Here is an 18,999-nt window from a genome sequence, read left to right as displayed (position 1 = left end):
TAGCAATAATTTTTAGGAAACTTGAATAATGTTTGCTCTCAGTTTATAAAGGTTGCAAATGAAACACTTCTCAACAAAATATAGGACCTCTTGGAGTAGGCAAATGACAGTCTGTGGGCTCGCCATTTATTTTTGTAAATAAAGTTTTATTAGAACACAGCCATGCCCATTCATTTATATATTTATTATTTCTGGCTGCTTTGCCAATACAGTGGCAGAAACCAGGAGTTGTGGCACAGACCCTCTGGCCCACAAAACCTAAAATATTTACTCTCTGGCCCTTTAAGAAAAAGTTTGCTGACCTCTGCTCAGCATTTATACATTTTACATAAATTTATAAATTTAATACATTTTACTTTCTCTTTGGGTATTTCCTTTACCCCAAAATACTCAATCTTCTTCAAGTATTGATTTTTACAAAGCTAATGAGTTATACCTAAAAGTATGGCAAACTTTAAATCATGACATCTTCTGAAACTTTGCTAAACTATACAAGCTTTTGACTTAGAAGCAGAAGTCTAAACAATTACTCATTTACACACTTTTAAATTGTTCTTATAAGGGTCTCTTAGGTCTCAAATTTTCTCACACATCCATAGTAGAGAAAATACCAAATATGTCCAGATAGCTTCCTCTTAGTGTTTCTCACATTTACTTACTTGGCTGCACCAGGCCTTAACTGCGGGCATGTGGGATCTTCAGTCTTCACTGTGGCACGGGGCATCCTTAGTTGAGGCATGTGAGGTCTGGTTCCCTGACCAGGGATTAAACCTGGGTCCCTGAACTGGGAGCATGGAGTCTGGAACACCAGACCACCAGGAAGGTCCCTACCCAGATCCCTCCTGATGACAGACATTTTACTGGTATGGTCCTGATTCTTCTAAACCTGTTTTTCTGGAGTGGAAGGATACCAAACAGTGGGGAAGATGGCGATGGAGGGGACCTGCTAAGGGAGAGAGGAGCTGCCCCAATTAATTGAGGTGACTTAGAGCCGGAGATTTTGATAGAACCTCAAAGCGGCAGATTTGCTTCTCTGGTTCTTAATGCATTTCCTAACTAAAGATCTCTGAGCTCCCTGGAATTCTCCTCACCCCCAATATATTTCAGTTCAGTTCAGTGACTCAGTCGTGTCTGACTCTTTGCGACCCCATGGACTGGCAGACCTCCCTGTCCATCACCAACTCCTGGACCTTGCTCAAGCTCATGTCCATTGAGTTGGTGATGCCATCCAACCATCTCATCCTTTGTCATCCCCTTCTCCTCCTGCCTTCAATCTTTCCCAGCATGAGGGTCTTTTCCAATGAGTCAGTTCTTCACTTCAGGTGGCCAAAGTATTGGAGCTTTTCAGTATGTATCTCTAACATGTAAGAACTTTAAAAAAGTAACCTCAGTGCCATAGTACGTTAGTATATCTAACAGATTTAACAAGAATTACTTGATGTCATCTAATCAGATCAGATCAGTTGCTCAGTCGTGTCTGACTCTTTGTGACCCCATGAATTACAGCATGCCAGGCCTCCCTTTCCATCACCAACTCCCGGAGTTCACTCAAACTCACGTACATTGAGTCAGTGATGCCATCCAGCCATCTCATCCTCTGTCATCCCCTTCTCCTCCTGCCCCCAATCCCTCCCAGCATCAGAGTCTTTTCCAATGAGTCAACTCTTCGCATGAGGTGGCCAAAGTACTGGACTTTCAGCTTTAGCATCATTCCTTCCAAGGAAATCCCAGGGCTGATCTCCTTCAGAATGGACTGGTTGGATCTCCTTGCAGTCCAAGGGACTCTCAAGAGTCTTCTCCAACACCACAGTTCAAAAGCATCAATTCTTCGGTGCTCAGCCTTCTTCACAGTCCAACTCTCACATCCATACATGACCACTGGAAAAACCATAGCCTTGACTAGATGAACCTTTGTTGGCAAAGTAATGTCTCTGCTTTTGAATATGCTATCTAGGTTGGTCATAACTTTCCTTCCAAGGAGTAAGTGTCTTTTAATTTCATGGCTGCAGTCACCATCTGTAGTGATTTTGGAGCCCAGAAAAATAAAGTCTGACACTGTTTCCACTGTTTCCCCATCTATTTCCCATGAAGTGGTGGGACCGGATGCCATCTAATACCCCATCCATTTTTAATTTTACCATGTATCTCAAAAAAGGTCCTTTTACAATTTTCCCAACCAGAATCATAATGGGGCCATATATCTCATTTGGTTGATACAACCCTAACCTCTTTTAATCTATTGCAGTCTCTCATACCCTTAAAGATGCTGATTCATTGAAGAAACTGGGCTGTTTCCTATAATTTCCCACTCTCTAAATTTGGCTGATTGCTTCTAGATAGTAAAATGAAATGAAATGTTCATCGTTCAGTCATGTCCGCCTCTTTGCAACCCCGTGGACTGCAGCCTGCCAGGCTCTTCTGTCCATGGGACTCTCCAGGCAGCAACACTGGAGTGGGTTGCCATTTCCTTCTCCAGGCCATCGTCCTGACCCAGAGCTCGAACCTGGGTCTCCTGCGTTGCAGGCAGATGCCTTACCATCTGAGTCTCCAGGGAGCTCCAGGGGGAGGGGTGCTAGATAGTATGAACTCTAAGTTGTTCCTTCACCATATACTTCTGGGAGCAGTCTCCATTACATTCATTTTTTCCCTAAGTCAAGAATAGTTCATAAGTGGGTGAACATATTCTCTAACCAGCAAAAATCTTTGAGCTTGAGAGGACCTTGAATTCTTTTACATTCCTAACATATTCAAAATGATACATTGTTTGAAGTTTGGCTATTTCACACAGCTTTGAGTCAGACTTGGCAGTCCCAACTCACGTAATAGCTAACTTGTATTAAGTGCGTTTGATGAGCCAGGTACCAGTCTAAGCACTTTACCTCTGTGCTCATTTAACCTTCTAAACATTTTGCAGAGGAAACTGTCCACACACACAAAAATAATCAGTAGTCAATCTAGGAAAGAAATGGAAAATTTTGTTTGAGTCAACCTGAGGATTGTAATCCAGGAGATGATCTCCCAGATAACTCTGAGAACTGTTCTGAAGAGGTATAGGAAGAGGCAGCATGTATGTGATTTTGGTGAATGGTTACGTGCAATCAGGCCTTCCCCGGTGGCTCAGATGCTAAAGAATCTGCCTGCAATGCAGGAGATCCAGGTTCAACTCCTGGGTTGGGAACAGCCCTTGGAGAAGGGAATGGCAACCCATTCCAGTATTCTTGCCTGGAGAATCCCCATGGACAGAGGAGCCTGCTGGGCTACAGTCCGTGAGGTCACAAAGAGTTGGACACGACTGAGCGACTAATACTTTCCCTTTCTTACATGCAATTACCTCTCATTTTGGTAGAAGGTTAGTGCTATTTGGGAAGAACAGATATCTTAGTTAATGTTTTTAGTGCTTTTCTAAGTATAAGAAGATGCAAGAAATTGGGTTCATAAAATTGTCTTCTGAAAACCTCTAACTACCTGAGGGTCAGTTCCGTCCCGTTCTCCCAGAGCAGTCTCATCCTGATACTTGCCCTGAATTCCTTTCACAAATTCCTTTTAGTGGCTTTAGTGCCTAGTGACTTGATTCTTGTAGAACTGGATGGTGGGCGACATTCTTTATTTTACAGTCCCCACACTTTTGGTTTGAATTGTGACCAAGGTTTGGGAGGCATTTCATGACCAGTTTGTCATGAGCTAGGAATGCTCATTCCCAGGTTAGGAAAAGATTTACCTGATAGTCCACTCAATGCACTGTTACTGGAGTAGGCTCCTTTAATAGTAACCAAAAGCCTCTGGATTGCCTGTCTTTAAGTCTTTTATTTACTTTTAGCTGCGCTGGTCTTTCACTGCTGCACGTGGGCTTCCTCCAGTTGTGGCAAGCAGGACTCACTCTCATTGCGGTGCTCTGGCTCCTCCTTGCAGTGGTCCCTCTTGCTGCGGAGCACAGGCTCCAGGCACGTGGACTTCAGTAGTTGCGGTACACGGGCTTAGTGGTTGCGGCTCTGGGGCTCCAGTGCTTTAACTCACATAGTTTGGGCATGCAGGCTTGGTTGCTCTGAGATATGTGGGATCCTTCTGGGCCAGGGATAGAACCTATGTCCCCTGCATCAGCAGGAAGATTCTTAACCACTAGAGCACCAGGGAAGCCCTGGACAGCCTGTCTTACTAGTCTGCTACAGTTCAGGAAACCGTCCTCTCTTGCTGCTTCTTCCCATATCTAGAATATTACAAGCTTTGATCTTATAGAACTATGTGTTTGATCAATCACTTCAGATCATCTAATCACATCACTTTATCTGAGGCTCAGTCACTCATTGTGAAATGCAAGAAATGATTTTATAGATTAGGCAGAATATAAATAAAATAGCTAGTAACACTAATAAAGTCATAAGTATGCATTTAAGCCAAGAATTTCCATAATATGTGACCCAGTGTTCTCCCAAGTTCCCCTGACCAGTCTGTTCTGCACCAGTCACCATCTTTGAGGGAAATGACATGTTGGCATTGTATATAGACTTCACCAAAGAAGTCTGCACTTAAAAGCTGTGTGGTGGGTCATCGGTGACTCCCTTACAGGATTGTGAAAGGAATGTTATTTTCTAAGGAATTACCTAGTTGGCATCAGAAAAACAAACAAACAAACAAAATAAATTGATGGTCATGACTGAGCAGGTATTTCTGTCATCGGAAGAGAGAATGAGACTGTGTGCTTGCATTCAAGTCACTCAGTCGTGTCTGACTCTTTGCAACCCAACAGACTTTAGCCCACCAGGCTCTTCTGTCCCTGGTATTCTCCAGGCAAGAGTACTGGTGTGGGTTGCCATTTCCTTCTCCAGGGGATCTTCCCCACTCAGGGATCAAACCCTGGTCTCCTGCATTGCAGGCAGATTCTTTACCCACTGAGCCTCTTGGGAAGTCCTTCTGTCACTGGGAAGGGCTCCTTAATGCAAAATGCAGATACACAATGCACACTAGTGGGGAGGGAGGAGGTACAACGGGTAGAGAAAATTTTCATTTCAATTTCTATCTTGCCTTAAAAAATGAATTTTTATTTCATAAAAAAAAAAGCTTGGGGAATCTGATTAACTTGACTCACTCAGTAAGTCAGGGTGTAAACTCAGGCGCGGAATCCGAATTCCAAATTCCTAGAACTTTCTGCTCTGAAGAACTGGCACCTCCACTCTCAGAATTTCCTGGTTCTCAAAGAAGCAAGCAGGTACTGATGACTGGGAGGAGGTCCCTTCCGCCCCGCCCCGCCCTACCCCGCCCTTTTCGTTCCGCCCCTTTTTTATTCCGCCCCGCCCCCATGGCTGAGGACTAGGCTCAGGGAGCGACAGAGAAAACCACACTTCCCAGAGTGCACCGCCACCGCAACGGCCTTACTGCCGGCCTCGGGCTCCCGGTGCCATCTTTGTGGGGTGAGGAGGCGGCGCGGCCTGTGACCATGGCGCTCTTCCCCGCCTTTGCAGGTGTCGCCGAGGCTCCGGACAGCGGGAGGAAAGGTGAGCCCCCAGGAGGGATGAAGAAGGCGCTCGGCGGGCTTGGAGGGGCGTCCCTTGGGCCGGCTCTCGGCGCTTGCCTTGGGTTTGTTTATCCGCTTGTATCCCAGAGTTCTCCGCGGCGCTGCAGGGCCTTCTGGGAGGACGGCCTCTCGGCGCGCTTCTGGGCCGGAGTTGTAGCGTCCAGAGGGGGAGAGAGGCGGGAGAGGTCGCGGGCCGGGGGCTTCTGTATAGCCGTGTCTTTGCGCCCCGCTTTCTTCCCGAGGCACGGTTACTTCACCTGTGAAACGGAAGCAGTGGTGTTTTCACGGGGGAGACTCCTGATGCAAGTGCTGGGTGTGCTTCATTACAGCTTGCTTTCTTCCCCGTTTTACTTATTTCTGAATCGCTGGGTGGCTGTCTTTTGGCCGAACCAGAGCTAGAAAATTAGGGTCCGAAGCCCAATCAAACGTAGTGGGCGCAGCTGCTGGGAATAAGCACTGGCATCTATTTACTGAAGGCTGACTGTAGGCGCGGTAACGGTGTTACATACTTTATTCAAGCCTTAAACATTCCCAGGAGCTCTGCATTGTTAAAGATTGTGGCACACAGTGAGGAAACTGGGTCCTTTGTCCGACAGACGTTTTCCACCAAATCCTTATGGTGTCCTAACATGCTTCTCTACCCAGTGCCTCAGTCGTGTCCACCTCTGTGACCCCACGGACTGTCGCCCACCAGGCTCCTCTATCCACGGGATTCTCCCCGCAAGAATACTGGAGTGGGCTGCCTAGACCTCCTCCAGGGGATCTTCCCAACCAGGGATCAAACCCACATCTCCAGGCCTCTAGCATTGGCAGGCGGATTCTTTTACCTCTGAGCAACCATGGAAGCCCCTCTCTACCCTAGAATTTCCTATCAGTTCAGTTCAATTCAGTCGCTCAGTCGTGACCGACTGTCTGCGGGCCGATGGACTGCAGCACACCAGGCCTCCCAGTCCATCACCAACTTCCGGAGCCTGCTCAAACTCGTGTCCATTGAGTTGGTGATGCCATCCAACCGTCTCGTTCTCTGTCGTCTCCTTCTTATCCCGCCTTCAATCTTTCCCAGCATCAGGGTCTTTTCCAGTGAGTCAGTTCTTCACATCAGGTGGCCAAAGTATTGGAAGTTCAGCTTCAGCATCAGACCTTCCAATGAATATTCAGGACTGATTTCCTTTAGGATGGATTGGTTGCATCTCCTTGAACTCCAAGGCACTCTCAAGAGTCTTCCTCAACTCCACAGTTCAAAAGCATCAATTCTTCAGTGCTCAGCTTTCTTTATGGACCAACTCTCACATCCATACATGACTACTGGAAAAACCATAGCTTTGACTAGACGGACCTTTGTTAGCAAAGTAATGTCTCTGCTTTTTAATATGCTGTCTAGGTTGGTCATAGCTTTTCTTCTAAGTAGCAAGCGTCTTAATTTCATGGCTGCAGTCACCATCTGCAGTGATTTTAGAACCCAATAAAATAAAGTCTGTCACTGTTTCCATCGTTTTCCCATCTCTTTGCCATGAAGTGATGGGGCAGATGCCATGATCTTAGTTTTTTGAATGTTGAGCTTTAAGCTAACTTTTCCACTCCCCTCTTTCACTTTCATCAAGAGGCTCTTTAGTTCTTCTTCACTTTCTGCCATAAGGGTGGTGTCATCTGCATATCTGAGGTTATTGATATTTCTGCCAGCAATCTTGATTCCAGCTTGTGCTTCATCCAGCCTGGCATTTGGCATGATGTACTCTGCACATGGGACTTCCCTGGTGGCTCAGACGGTAAAGCGTCTGTCTACAGTGCAGTAGACCCAGGTTCGATGCCTGGGTGGGAAGATCCACTGGAGAAGGAAATGGCAATCCACTCCAGGACTATTGCCTGGAAAATCCCATGGACAGAGGAGCCTGGTAGGCTACAGTCCATGGGGTCGCAAAGAGTAAGTTAAATAAGCAGGGTGACAATATACAGCCTTGACATACTCCTTTTCCTATTTGGAACTAGTCTGTTCTGTGTCCATTTCTACCTGTTGCTTCTTGACCTGCATACAGATTTCTCAGGAGGCGAGTCAGGTGGTCTGGTATTGCCATCTCTTGAAGAATTTTCCACAGTTTATTGTGATCCACACAGTCAAAGGCTTTGGCATAGTCAATAAAGCAGAAATAGATGTTTTTCTGGAACTCTCTTGCTTTTTCGATGATCCAGCGGATGTTGGCAATTTGATCTCTGGTTCCTCTGCCTTTTCTAAATCCAGCTTGAACATTTGGAAGTTCATGGTTCAAGTACTGTTGAAGCCTGGCTTGGAGAATTTTGAGCATTACTTTGCCAGCGTGTGAGATGAGTACAATTGTGTGATAGTTTGAGTATTCTTTGGCATTGCCTTTCTTTGGGATTGGAATGAAAACTGACTTTTACCAGTCCTTTGGCCACTGCTGAGTTTTCCAAATTTGCTAGCATATTGAGTGCAGCACTTTCATGGCATCATCTTTCAGGATTTGAAATAGCTTAACTGGAAATCCATCACCTCCACTAGCTTTGTTCATGGTGATGCTTCCTAAGGCCCACTTGACTTTGAATTCCAGGATGTCTGGCTCTAGGTGAGTGATCACACCATTGTGATTATCTGGGTCATGAAAATCTTTTTTTGTATAGTTCTTCTGTGTATTCTTGCCACCTCTTCTTAATATCTTCTGCTTCTGTTAGGCCCATACCATTTCTGTCCTTTATCGAGCCCATCTTTGCATGAAATGTTTCCTTGGTATCTCTTATTTTCTTGAGGAGCTGTCTAGTCTTTCCCATTCTATTGTTTTCCTCTATTTCTTTGCACTGATCACTGAGTAAGGCTTTCTTATCTCTCCTTGCTATTCTTTGGAACTCTGCATTCAGATGCTTATATCTTTCCTTTTCTCCTTTGCCTTTCGCTTCTCTTTTCACAGCTATTTGTAAGGCCTCCTCAGACAACCATTTTGAATTTTGCATTTCTTTTTCTTGGAGACGGTCTTGATTCCTGCCTCCTGTAGAATGTCGCGAACCTCTGTCCATAGTTCTTCAGGCACTCTATCAGATTTAATCCCTTGAATCTATTTCTCACTTCCACTGTATAATCGTAAGGGATTTGGTTTAGGCCATACCTGAATGGTCTAGTGGTTTTCCCTACTTTCTTCAATTTAAGTCTGAATTTGTCAATGAGGAGTTCATGATCTGAGCCACAGTCAGCTCCCGGTCTTGTTTTTGCTGACTTAGGGAGCTTCTCCATCTTTGGTTGCAAAGAATATAATCAGTCTGATTTCATTATTGACCATCTGGTGATGTCCATGTGCAGAGCCTTCTCTTGTGTTGTTGGAAGAGGGTGTTTGCTATGACCAGTGTGTTCTCTTGGCAGAACTCTATTAGCCTTTGCCCTGCTTCATTCTGTACTCCAAGGCCAAATTTGCCTGTTACTCCAGGTATTTCTTGATTTCCTACTTTTGCATTCCAGTCCCCTATAATGAAAAGAACATCTCTTTTGTGTGTTAGTTCTAGAAGGTCTTGTAGGTCTTCATAGGACCGTTCGACATCAGCTTCTTCAGCATTACTTGTCAGGGCATAGACTTGGATTACTGTGCTGTTGAATGGTTTGTCTGGGAAACAACGGGGATCATTCTGTCATTTTTGAGATTGCATCCAGGTACTGCATTTTGGACTCTCTTGTTGACTATGATGGCTGCTCCATTTCTTCTGGGGGATTCCTGCCCGCAGTAGTAGATACACTACTATCTACTATTTAACCCATTGCGGTCCATTTTAGTTTACTGATTTCTAAACTGTGGACGTTCACTCTTGCCATCTCCTGTTTGACCACTTCCAATTTGCCTTGATTCATGGACCTAACATTCAAGGTTCCTATGCAGTATTCCTTTTTACAGCATCAGACTTTACTTCCATTCACCAGTCACATCCACAACTGAGTGTTACTGCTTTGGCTCTTCATTCTTTCTGGAGTTATTTCTCCACTGATCTCCAGTAGCATATTGGGCACCTGCGGACCTGGGGAGTTCATCTTTCAGTGTCCTATCTGTAATAGCAGGGAGGGAACACAGCCCCACCCATCAACAGAAAATTGGATTAAAGATTTACTGAGCTTGGCCTGCCCATCAGAACAAGGCCCAGTGTCCCCTCAGTCAGTCTCTCCCATCAGGCACCTTCCACTAAGCTCTTATCGTTCTCCATCAGAGGGCAGACGGACTGAAATCCCCAATCACAGAAAACTAACCCATCTGATCACATGGACCACAGCCTTGTCTAACTCAATGAAACTATGAGCCATGCCGTGTAGGGCCGCCCAAGACGGACGGGTCATGGTGGAGAGTTCTGACAGGATGTGTCCACTGGAGAAGGGAATGGCAAGACACTTCAGTGTTCTTGCCCTGAGAAGCCCATGAACAGTGTTAACAGTAGAATTTCATGGAAGCTGGTGGTTAGATCAAGAGAGTTAGGTTCAGTTTGAAAATACCTCATTGGGTTTGCTCTGCACTTGGCATTGATCCAAATCATGAGGCTGAGCTGCCTGGTTTCCTCTCCCTTAGTGGGTAAGATGGACCAGTGGGTTCCTGGACAGCCTGTTACATCCGTTATGAAGCTGCCCGTGGGTCTTTCACCTAAAAAACTTCCATCTCTGTTCTCCAACCTTCTCCTACCGGTTAGAACTTTTATTAGACAGTGGTATCCTTCCTTTTTTTTTTATCCTTAATATGAGCAACTGCATTTCCCTTCGTTTTCTTCTTTAAAGTATAGTTGATTTACCATGTTTGAGGTGTACAGCAGGGTGATTCAGCTAAATATATATGTTCTTTTTCAGGTTTTTTCCATTACAGTTTTTACAGAATGTGGTTCTCTGTGCTGTACAGTAGGTTCTTGATGTTTCTCTATTTTACATATAGTATGTATCTGTTAATGCCAAGTCCCAAGTTTATCCCCACCCCCCATTTCTGTTTCTTAATTGCAGAGTATTCTGCATTTTGCCTTAAATCCCAGAGATCATTCTACACTGGCGTATATAAATCTTTCTCAGTTCTTTTGGCTGGTACCTAGTACTCCATCAAGTGACTGTCACTGACTTTATTCTGTCAGTCCCTCTTAAGGACATTAGACTGTTTCTGGTGTTTTGCTGTTAAAAACAGAAGTACTTTATCTTTGGCCTTATACTGTGAAGTGTTATGAAAACGTAAGATGGTGTTAGTACTGATGTGTGCAGTTTTAATTAAAAAAAAAAACAAAAACAGCACAACTCTTGGGCAGCAATACCAAAGCCAGTGAGAGAGGCTGTGTCCTCCACTCTCTCAGTTCTGTTAAGAGTTAAGCCGGGATTAAAGTAGGCATCATAGTTAGTAAGTGTTTTGGGGAGGCTGAGTTCAGCAGAATTCATTCTCTCAACAAACAGGTGTCCAGCGCCTCCCTTGTGTTAGGAGCAGCAGAGAGCCCCCAGGGTGTGATCCTTCCAGTTCTTGAGCTTTTCTTTCTGCATCATCAGATTGATGAGGATTGTCTACTCTAATAAAACATTGTTGCCTGGGAGTCAGACATCTGGACAGAGTTGGGATGAAAGAGATGAGGCTCATGAATGTATGAATGAGACTGTGCTCTTGTACTCAGTCGCTCAGTCGTGTCTGACTCTGCAACCCAATGGACTTTAGTCTGGCAGGCTCCTCTGTCTGTGGGGTTCTCTAGGCAGGAATACTGGAGTGGGCTGCCATTTCCTTCTCCAGAGGATCTTCCCAACCCAAGGGTTGAACTTGGCTCTTCTGCATTGCAGGCAGATTCTTTACCCACTGAGCTGCCTGGTAAGTTCATGTGTTTCTGACATGAAAGTGAAAGTCACTCAGTCATGTCCAGCTCTTTGCAACCCTAGGGACTATACAGTCCGTGGAATTCTCCAGGCCAGAATACTGGAGTGATTAGTCTTTTCCCTTCTCCAGGGGATCTTCCCAACCCAGGGATTGAACCCAGGTCTCCCGCATTGCAGGCGGATTCTTTACCAGCTGAGCCACAAGGGAAGCCCCAAAATACTGGAGTGGGTAGCCTGTCCCTTCTCCAGCGGATCTTCCCGACCCAGGAATCGAACTTTGTCTCCAGCTTTGCAGGCAGATTCTTTACCAACTGAGTCATCAGGGAAGCCGTCTCTGACATAAATGTTACCAGTGTTTTCTTAGGCAGTCTCCCAGGGCAATAAAAATAAACAGAAAACAAATGGGACCTAATTAAACGTACAGGCTTTTGCACAGCAAAGGAAACCATAGACAAAAGGAAAAGACACTCCGCAGAATGATAGCAAATAATTGCTAATGACACAGCTGACAATGGCTTAATTTCTGAAACATACAAATAGCTCATATATTATTCAACAACAAAAGCTACAGGACCCAGTTGAAAAGTGGTCAGAAGACCTAAGTAGACGTTTCTATAAAGAAGACATACTGATGGCCAATAGGCACAATGAAGAGATGCTCAGCATTGCTAATTATTAGAGAAAAGCAAATCAAAATTACAATCAGGTACCAACTCAAACGGGTCAGAATAGCCATCATCAAAAAGTCTACAAATAACAAATGCTGGAGAGGGGGTGGAGAAAAGGGAACCCTCCTACTCTGCAGGTGGGAATGTCAGTTTGGAGGCCACCATGGAGAACACTGTGGCTGCTGCTGCTGCTGCTGCTGAGTTGCTTCAGTCGTGTCCGACACTGTGCGACCCCATAGACAGCAGCTCACCAGGCTCCCCCATCCCTGGGATTCTCCAGGCAAGAACACTGGCGTGGGTTGCCATTTCCTTCTCCAATGCATGAAAGTGAAAAGTGAAAGTGAAGTTGCTCAGTCATGTCTGACCCTCAGCGACCCCATGGACTGCAGCCTACCAGGTTCCTCCATCCATGGGATTTTCCAGGCAAGAGTTCTGGAGTGGGATGCCATCGCCTTCTCCGATGGAGAACACTGTGGAGGCTCCTTAAAAAACTAAAAGCAGAACTACCATATGAGCAGCAGCCCCACTTGCAGGCATGTATCTGGAGAAGACAGTACTTTGAAAAGATAGCTGTACCCCAGTGTTCATTTCAGCACTGTTACAATAGCCGAGACGTGGAGACAGCCTGGCTGCTCATCAGCAGGTGAAGGGCCGAGGGAGGTGCGGCACAGACGCACAGCGGGCACTGCTCAGCCAGAGCGCGAGAACGCCACCTGCAGCGGTGCGAGCGAGGGACAGACACCACGTGGTGTCACTCACATGTGGAGTCTGAACTGTGGCACAGATGAGCCTGTCTGTGAGACAGAAACGGCCTCGGGGATAGAGAACAGCCGTGTGGTGCCGCAGGGGAAGGGGCTGGGGGCGGGTGGGCTGGGAGTGTGCGGTTAGTAGATACAGACTGTTCTGTACAGAGTGGATAAACAGCAAGGTCCACTGAGCGGCTCAGGGACTGGGTTCAGAACCCTGGGGGAAAGTATAATGGAAAAGAATATAAAGCAGGACGCGCATAGCGGGGGCTTCCCAGGCGGTACTGGTGGTAGAGAACCTGCCGGCCAGGGTAGGAGACGTAAGACATGTGGGTTCAGTGCCTGGGGCAGGAAGATCCCCTGGAGAAGGCCTTGGCAATTCAGTCCAGTCTTCTTGCCTGGAGAATTCCATGCACTGAGCCTGGCGGGCTGCAGTCCATAGGGTCGCAAAGAGCGACTGAAGCGACTTCACACACGTGTGTATAATGGAGTTACTTTGCTGTACAACACAAATCAGCACATTTTAAATCAAGTACACATGGATAAACTATATGCGATTCACTAGTCTAAATGTTTACAAATACGTATTAAGTCATTGAATCCTCATAACAACTCTATGAAGTCAGTACTATCGTCAGCATTTTTCAGGAGAAGGAAGCAGAAACACAGAGCCCAGGATTTGGGCTTTGACTTGCGCTCAAGCAATCTAGCTTCAAAATCATGGACTCTTTTTTTAAAAAAAATTTTGCATATTTTAATTTCAGAACTAAAAAACCGCAACATACAACATTGAAACCCTCCTGCTGTCTCTGGCTTCTCACTTGAGGAGCCCCAGGCCTACTCCACCACACCCATGCCAGGATCGAGGTGGGCCTGGGCTTTGATGGAGATGAAGCATGTGTTCTCGTAAACACGACTCTTTGCTGCTGAGCTTTTGAACCATAGGCCTGACTCTGTTGCTCTGGGTAAACACAAACACCATCACGGCCTTTTAAGGCCCCTGAGTCTCTCTGGCTCCATTTTGCTCCCACTTCCTCTCACCCCCAGAGGTTCAGCCATAACAGCGCCTCCTGCGTGACAGTCACGCCGTCTCCCTTTCAGGCCTCTGTGTAAGCCGTCCGCCCTGCCTTGATGCCTCCTAGGAGCGCGTGTGCCTACCGTTTTCTCACTGTTTCGGTCTCACCGAGCTGTCCTCGCGGGCAGCTGTCTCTCACCCTGCCTAGTTTGGACTAGGGCACTGTGCTGCCACCGTCCCTGTGGGTTTTCTCTTCACTGGCCTGCGTCTCCCCGCACGTGACCGAGTGCCCGTGTGCAGCCCCCTGAGGGCCATCCTGGGCATGTCCTGCTCACTGACCATCTCCAGAACTCAGAACGGTGGCTGGCCCTCAGTGAAGACGGGCAGCCTGGGAGAGACGAGGGGCTAGTGTTTCGTCAGGGCTGCGCAGCGAGCAGACGAGGACACCGGTGTTTGAGCGCAGTCCTCCGGGCACCAGGACGTGGGCTGTGAGCCGCGCTGTGACAGTGTGATGCTGGGCGTGGCTGCTCCCGTTCCCCCTTGGACCCCGGGGCCTCTTCCAAGTGTGTTAGCTCTGGGAAGGCTGGCCTTGCGGAGGTCCTCTGTACTCGCTGTCTTCCGTGCAGTTCTTAGCCACATTTCCAGGTGCTTTCTGCATGAAAACTTGTGCTCTTAGACTCTGTCAGGAGCCAGATGGAGAGCTTGGTGCACTGTTCTTTGAAGGAGGCGCGCCCTTCCCTAATGCACACGTTATAGAGCCCTGGAGTCCTTTGGAATTGGCGTCCCTGGAGGGTGGTGCTCGCCTCTGTTCATGGGAACAGTCGGTGCGCCTATGTTACACTGGTCTCCTCCTCTCCTGGAAGGCAGAGCTTTCCTGTGACACCTCCCCTAAGTGGAGAAACGATTACCTTAGGACGCACCTTGCTGAGGGATGCACAGAGTAAATCCTGATAAAGCAGAGACGGTTCCACGCTGTGGCGGCCCGGTGCTGAGATGCTGAGCCTGGTTCCTGGGGAGCGAGTGTGGCGGGGCCCCTGTCTGCCTGGGGTGCTCGCTGCAACACGAATGCTGAATGCTCCTTTTGCTTTTTGCCTTTTTTTTTTTTTTTTCCTGTAAGCACTAAAATCCTCTTTGGATTTCTTTAGGCTAGCGAAAATAGGTATTCATGTAGGCCTTTTGGGAAAAAAAAGTGGCATGAAGTGAACTGTAGAAAAGCGGAGGATACCCATAACACAATGATAAATGGCTGCAGAACAAGGGCATTGTATCCAATCGTGACTCAACATCTGTGTCTAAAGTTTAAATCTGTGACAATTCCTTCTTTCCTTCATCTGTGTGTGTGAGGTGCTTTAGTCGTGTCCGACTCTTCGCGACCCCGTGGACTGTAGCCCGCCAGGCTTCTCCGTCAATGGGATTTCCCAGACAGGAACACTGGAATGGGTTGCCATTTCCTTCTCCAGGGGATTTTCCCAACCCAGGGATCAAACCTGTGTCTCCTGTATTGAAGGCAGATTTTTTACTGTCTGAGCCACCAGGGAAGCCTCCTCTATCTATAATGGAATTGAATCAAAGCATTTTCCCTGGTGATGGAGAAATAAAATTATATAAGAAACTTATATAAAGTTCAAATCAACTTATTCAAATCACAAAAAGATTTGCACTTGAAGTATTCACGATGATTCGTATTATTTTGTGTAAAGTCTCAGATAATGTGGTTCTTCTAGTTCCTGCCTGGTTTTGTTAGGCAGTGGGTCTAAAGCTGTTTTTCTGCCTGGCACCTTCCCCTTCTTCCTTTCTTAGACACATGTATGGGTATCAGATCAGATCAGTCGCTCAGTCGTGTCCGACTCTTTGCAACCCCATGAATCGCAGCACGCCAGGCCTCCCTTTCCATCACCAACTCCCGGAGTTCACTGAGACTCAAGTCCATCGAGTCAGTGATGCCATCCAGCCATCTCATCCTCTGTCGTCCCCTTCTCCTCCTGCCCCCAATCCCTCCCAGCATCAGAGTCTTTTCCAATGAGTCAACTCTTCACGTGAGGTGGCCAAAGTACTGGATTTTCAGCTTTAGCATCATTCCTTTCAAAGAAATCCCAGGGCTGATCTCCTTCAGAATGGACTGGTTGGATCTCCTTGCAGTCCAAGAGACTCTCAAGAGTCTTCTCCAGCACCACAGTTCAAAAGCATCAATGCTTCGGCACTCAGCCTTCTTCACAGTCCAACTCTCACATCCATACTTGACCACAGGAAAAACCATAGCCTTGACTAGACGAACCTTTGTTGGCAAAGTAATGTCTCTGCTTTTGAATATGCTATCTAGGTTGGTCATAACTTTCCTTCCAAGGAGTAAGCGTCTTTTAATTTCATGGCTGCAGTCACCATCTGTAGTGATTTTGGAGCCCAGAAAAATAAAGTCTGACACTGTTTCCACTGTTTCCCCATCTATTTCCCATGAAGTGATGGGACCGGATGCCATGATCTTCGTTTTCTGAATGTTGAGCTTTAAGCCAACTTTTTCACTCTCCACTTTAACTTTGATCGAGAGGCTTTTGAGTTCCTCTTCACTTTCTGCCATAAGGGTGGTGTCATCTGCATATCTGAGGTTATTGATGTTTCTCCCGGCAATCTTGATTCCAGTTTGTGTTTCTTCCAGTCCAGCGTTTCTCATGATGTACTCTGCATAGAAGTTAAATAAACAGGGTGACAATATACAGCCTTGACGAACTCCTTTTCCTATTTGGAACCAGTCTGTTGTTCCATGTCCACTTCTAACTGTTGCTTCCTGACCTGCATACAAATTTCTCAAGAGGCAGATCAGGTGGTCTGGTATTCCCACCTGATATAGCAGGGTGCTAACTTCCAGGTAAGTTTCAGCCTGTGACTTACTTACCTGCAGGGACAAAAGGTTTATCAGCCAGTCGGCTTTTCTGCCTTAAACCCTAGTGGTGCCCTGCCGGTCTTCTCTGAGACATGATACATCCTGCTTGGTCTTAGCACGATTATCTAAATACATAATCAGCATTTGCAAATTATTTGAGGATGTAAGTAAATATAGAAAAGGACTTTTCAATCTGATTTATAATTATCTTTTGATCTCAGATGGCTATCCAGGATTCTGTGTAATTAAAATTTAACAATGCAAATGTATCATGTGAAGTGTTAGGATTAAACATAAGCACCAGGAGAGCAGGGACTTGTTCACCACTGTGCCTCCAGAGCCTGGAGCTGTGCCTGTGCACGCAGTGGGTGTTCCGTTCTTTAATGATTACATCTGCATGTACAGTGAAGACCAGAAAAATTACAAAGTTGAGCTTCATACCCAGATAATGGCATCCTTTTGACAATCTCAGATTCTTCCAGTTCTGTAAACCAGGTGCTGGAGTACAAGGATGCGGAGAGACAGAGAGCCTCATTCGTTGTAGATAATGGCATCCTTTTGACGATCTCGGATTCTTCCAGTTCTGTAAACCAGGTGCTGGAGTACAGGGACGCAGAGAGACAGAGCCTCATTCGTTCTATTTATTCAGCAAATACTGACCCACCTGCTTTGTCCCGAGGCACTGTGCCTGGAGAAGAGGAGGCAGGAGGGACCTTGAGGCTCCTGCCCTCCTGCTGCTCTCGGTTTGGGAAGAAGGAAGTGGGACGAGTGGAGGCAAGCGGGAACCTCGGCAGCGGGAGGCGTAGAGCGCTCGTGTAGTTGTTTGGCTGGCAGAGTATTTTCGTTTGTCGTTTTCTTTTTTTCTATTGCCGCTCTCGATAGTGTCACAGTAATCTACTCATCAGGTCCCTGTAAAGATCTGAGTTGTTGACCTTTGGCTTAGGGTCTGATTGGAAGACTTGACATGCAGATAATGAGATTACAGTAGGAAAATTGCCGTAATAGCTGTGCCACCTGCAAAGAGACTTAGGAAAAACAGTGCCTTTGTTGAGGTGAATAGTTAGCTGTGGCTGGGTGGAGAGTTGAGACCCAGGGTTGGGGACTGCTGATCTGTGGAAGAGGGAGGGGCATCAAGGCTCTGCTCCCTGGGAGCCCTCGGCAGCAGTATCCTGCTTCTCTCCTTCATCTTGGACTTCTTTGAAAGGCTGCGTATCAACAGTGAGTTCCTTGGTAAAAAACTTGAAAATTTCTGGACTAGGTGATCTCCCCAATTTTCCAAGCCTGACATCAGTGAATATTAAATATTCCATGTGTGTTCACTGCTGATATGCTAGCTGCCCTGCTGCCCACCTGAGGAAACAGCGACTTCTTATCAGGTCAAAGACGCTTTCTTCCTACAAAAGGTCATTTGATTGAGATGAAGGTCACTTAGAGGGTCAGTGATGATTTGAGTTCAAAACCCAAGCATTTTAGTTCTTTATAAGCTACTTTTTTCGTCTCCACAGTGGCCCCATATGGCAAAACCTTAAATGCAGCCTTGTGCTCAGTCGCTCCATCGTGTCCTTCTCTGTGACCCCATGGACCGTAGGCGCCCCGACTCCAGGGGCCCGCCAGGCTCCTCTGTCCAGGCAAGAATCCTGGAGTGGGTGGCCGTTCCTTCTGGAAAGCTTCCTTAATGCCTCCTGAAGGGCTCTGGAGGGCACGCACTCTGCGGCTCTGGCGCGTTGCCTTTCCTCCAGGCTGTCTCCACCATCTGAATGTTTACGGAGGGTCTAACGCTCTGAGAGCTTCTCTCCCTGCGTGTTGTTTGTCCATCTTCCCCACTTCTCCTTTGTGTGTGATTGTTGTTCTTGCTCAGTCGTGTCTGACCCTTTGCGACTCCATGGACTGCAGCATGCCAGGCTCCCCTGTCCTTCACTGTGGTAGAATCCAGTTACTGTGAAAATAACTGGATCTCAGTGAGCAACAGGAACTGTTTTCACATACCTCTTGCCAGTCAGGCCCAAGGGAAGGGAACCACCAGAGAAGGAGAAAGGAGGGGAGGACAGCCTGCGTGAGCAGCAGTCTCGGCGCTCCCTCGGCCAGGCCGCACCGCTTACTCCATCCCTCGAGCCTCCTCTGTGCAGTGGAGATTGTGGTGCCTCCTGCAGAGGGGTGTTGGGAGGATTAAACATGTAAGTCGCTTAATCTGCTGCTTGGCCTGCAGTCAGGCCCTCCGTAGCTAGATTCCCTCTCTTCTTTCCCTTTTTTCCTGTGCTTTTTCTCTTTTCTCTGCAGGAGCTTTCCTTCCTTCCTCCACCCCCTCTTTTCCACAGATATTTATTAAACTCTTACTGATGTGTGCCAGGCATCGGTCTCAGTGCTGGGGATACAGCAG

The 18,999-nt window shown here is 46.9% G+C and overlaps 1 protein-coding gene across 2 annotated transcripts in view; it reads left to right on the top strand.

Moving 5' to 3' along the window:
• The window catches only part of NRDE2 (NRDE-2, necessary for RNA interference, domain containing), an 85,726-nt gene that overhangs the window by 30,745 nt on the left and 35,982 nt on the right, over nucleotides 1-18,999 (top strand). The window contains exon 1 of one of the 2 annotated variants that reach the window (XM_027552721.1): nucleotides 5,323-5,489. The exons of the other annotated variant lie outside the window; for it this stretch is intronic. Within the exon in view, the coding sequence (XP_027408522.1) occupies nucleotides 5,432-5,489 (58 nt within the window). The 5' untranslated portion in view covers nucleotides 5,323-5,431. Of the gene's footprint in view, nucleotides 1-5,322; nucleotides 5,490-18,999 lie in introns of those variants that run through there. 2 annotated transcript variants of the gene reach the window in all.

This window comes from Bos indicus x Bos taurus, chromosome 10, assembly GCF_003369695.1.
Source record: "Bos indicus x Bos taurus breed Angus x Brahman F1 hybrid chromosome 10, Bos_hybrid_MaternalHap_v2.0, whole genome shotgun sequence".
Classification (NCBI taxonomy): domain Eukaryota; kingdom Metazoa; phylum Chordata; class Mammalia; order Artiodactyla; family Bovidae; genus Bos; species Bos indicus x Bos taurus.
This window is presented reverse-complemented; position numbering and strand designations above follow the sequence as displayed.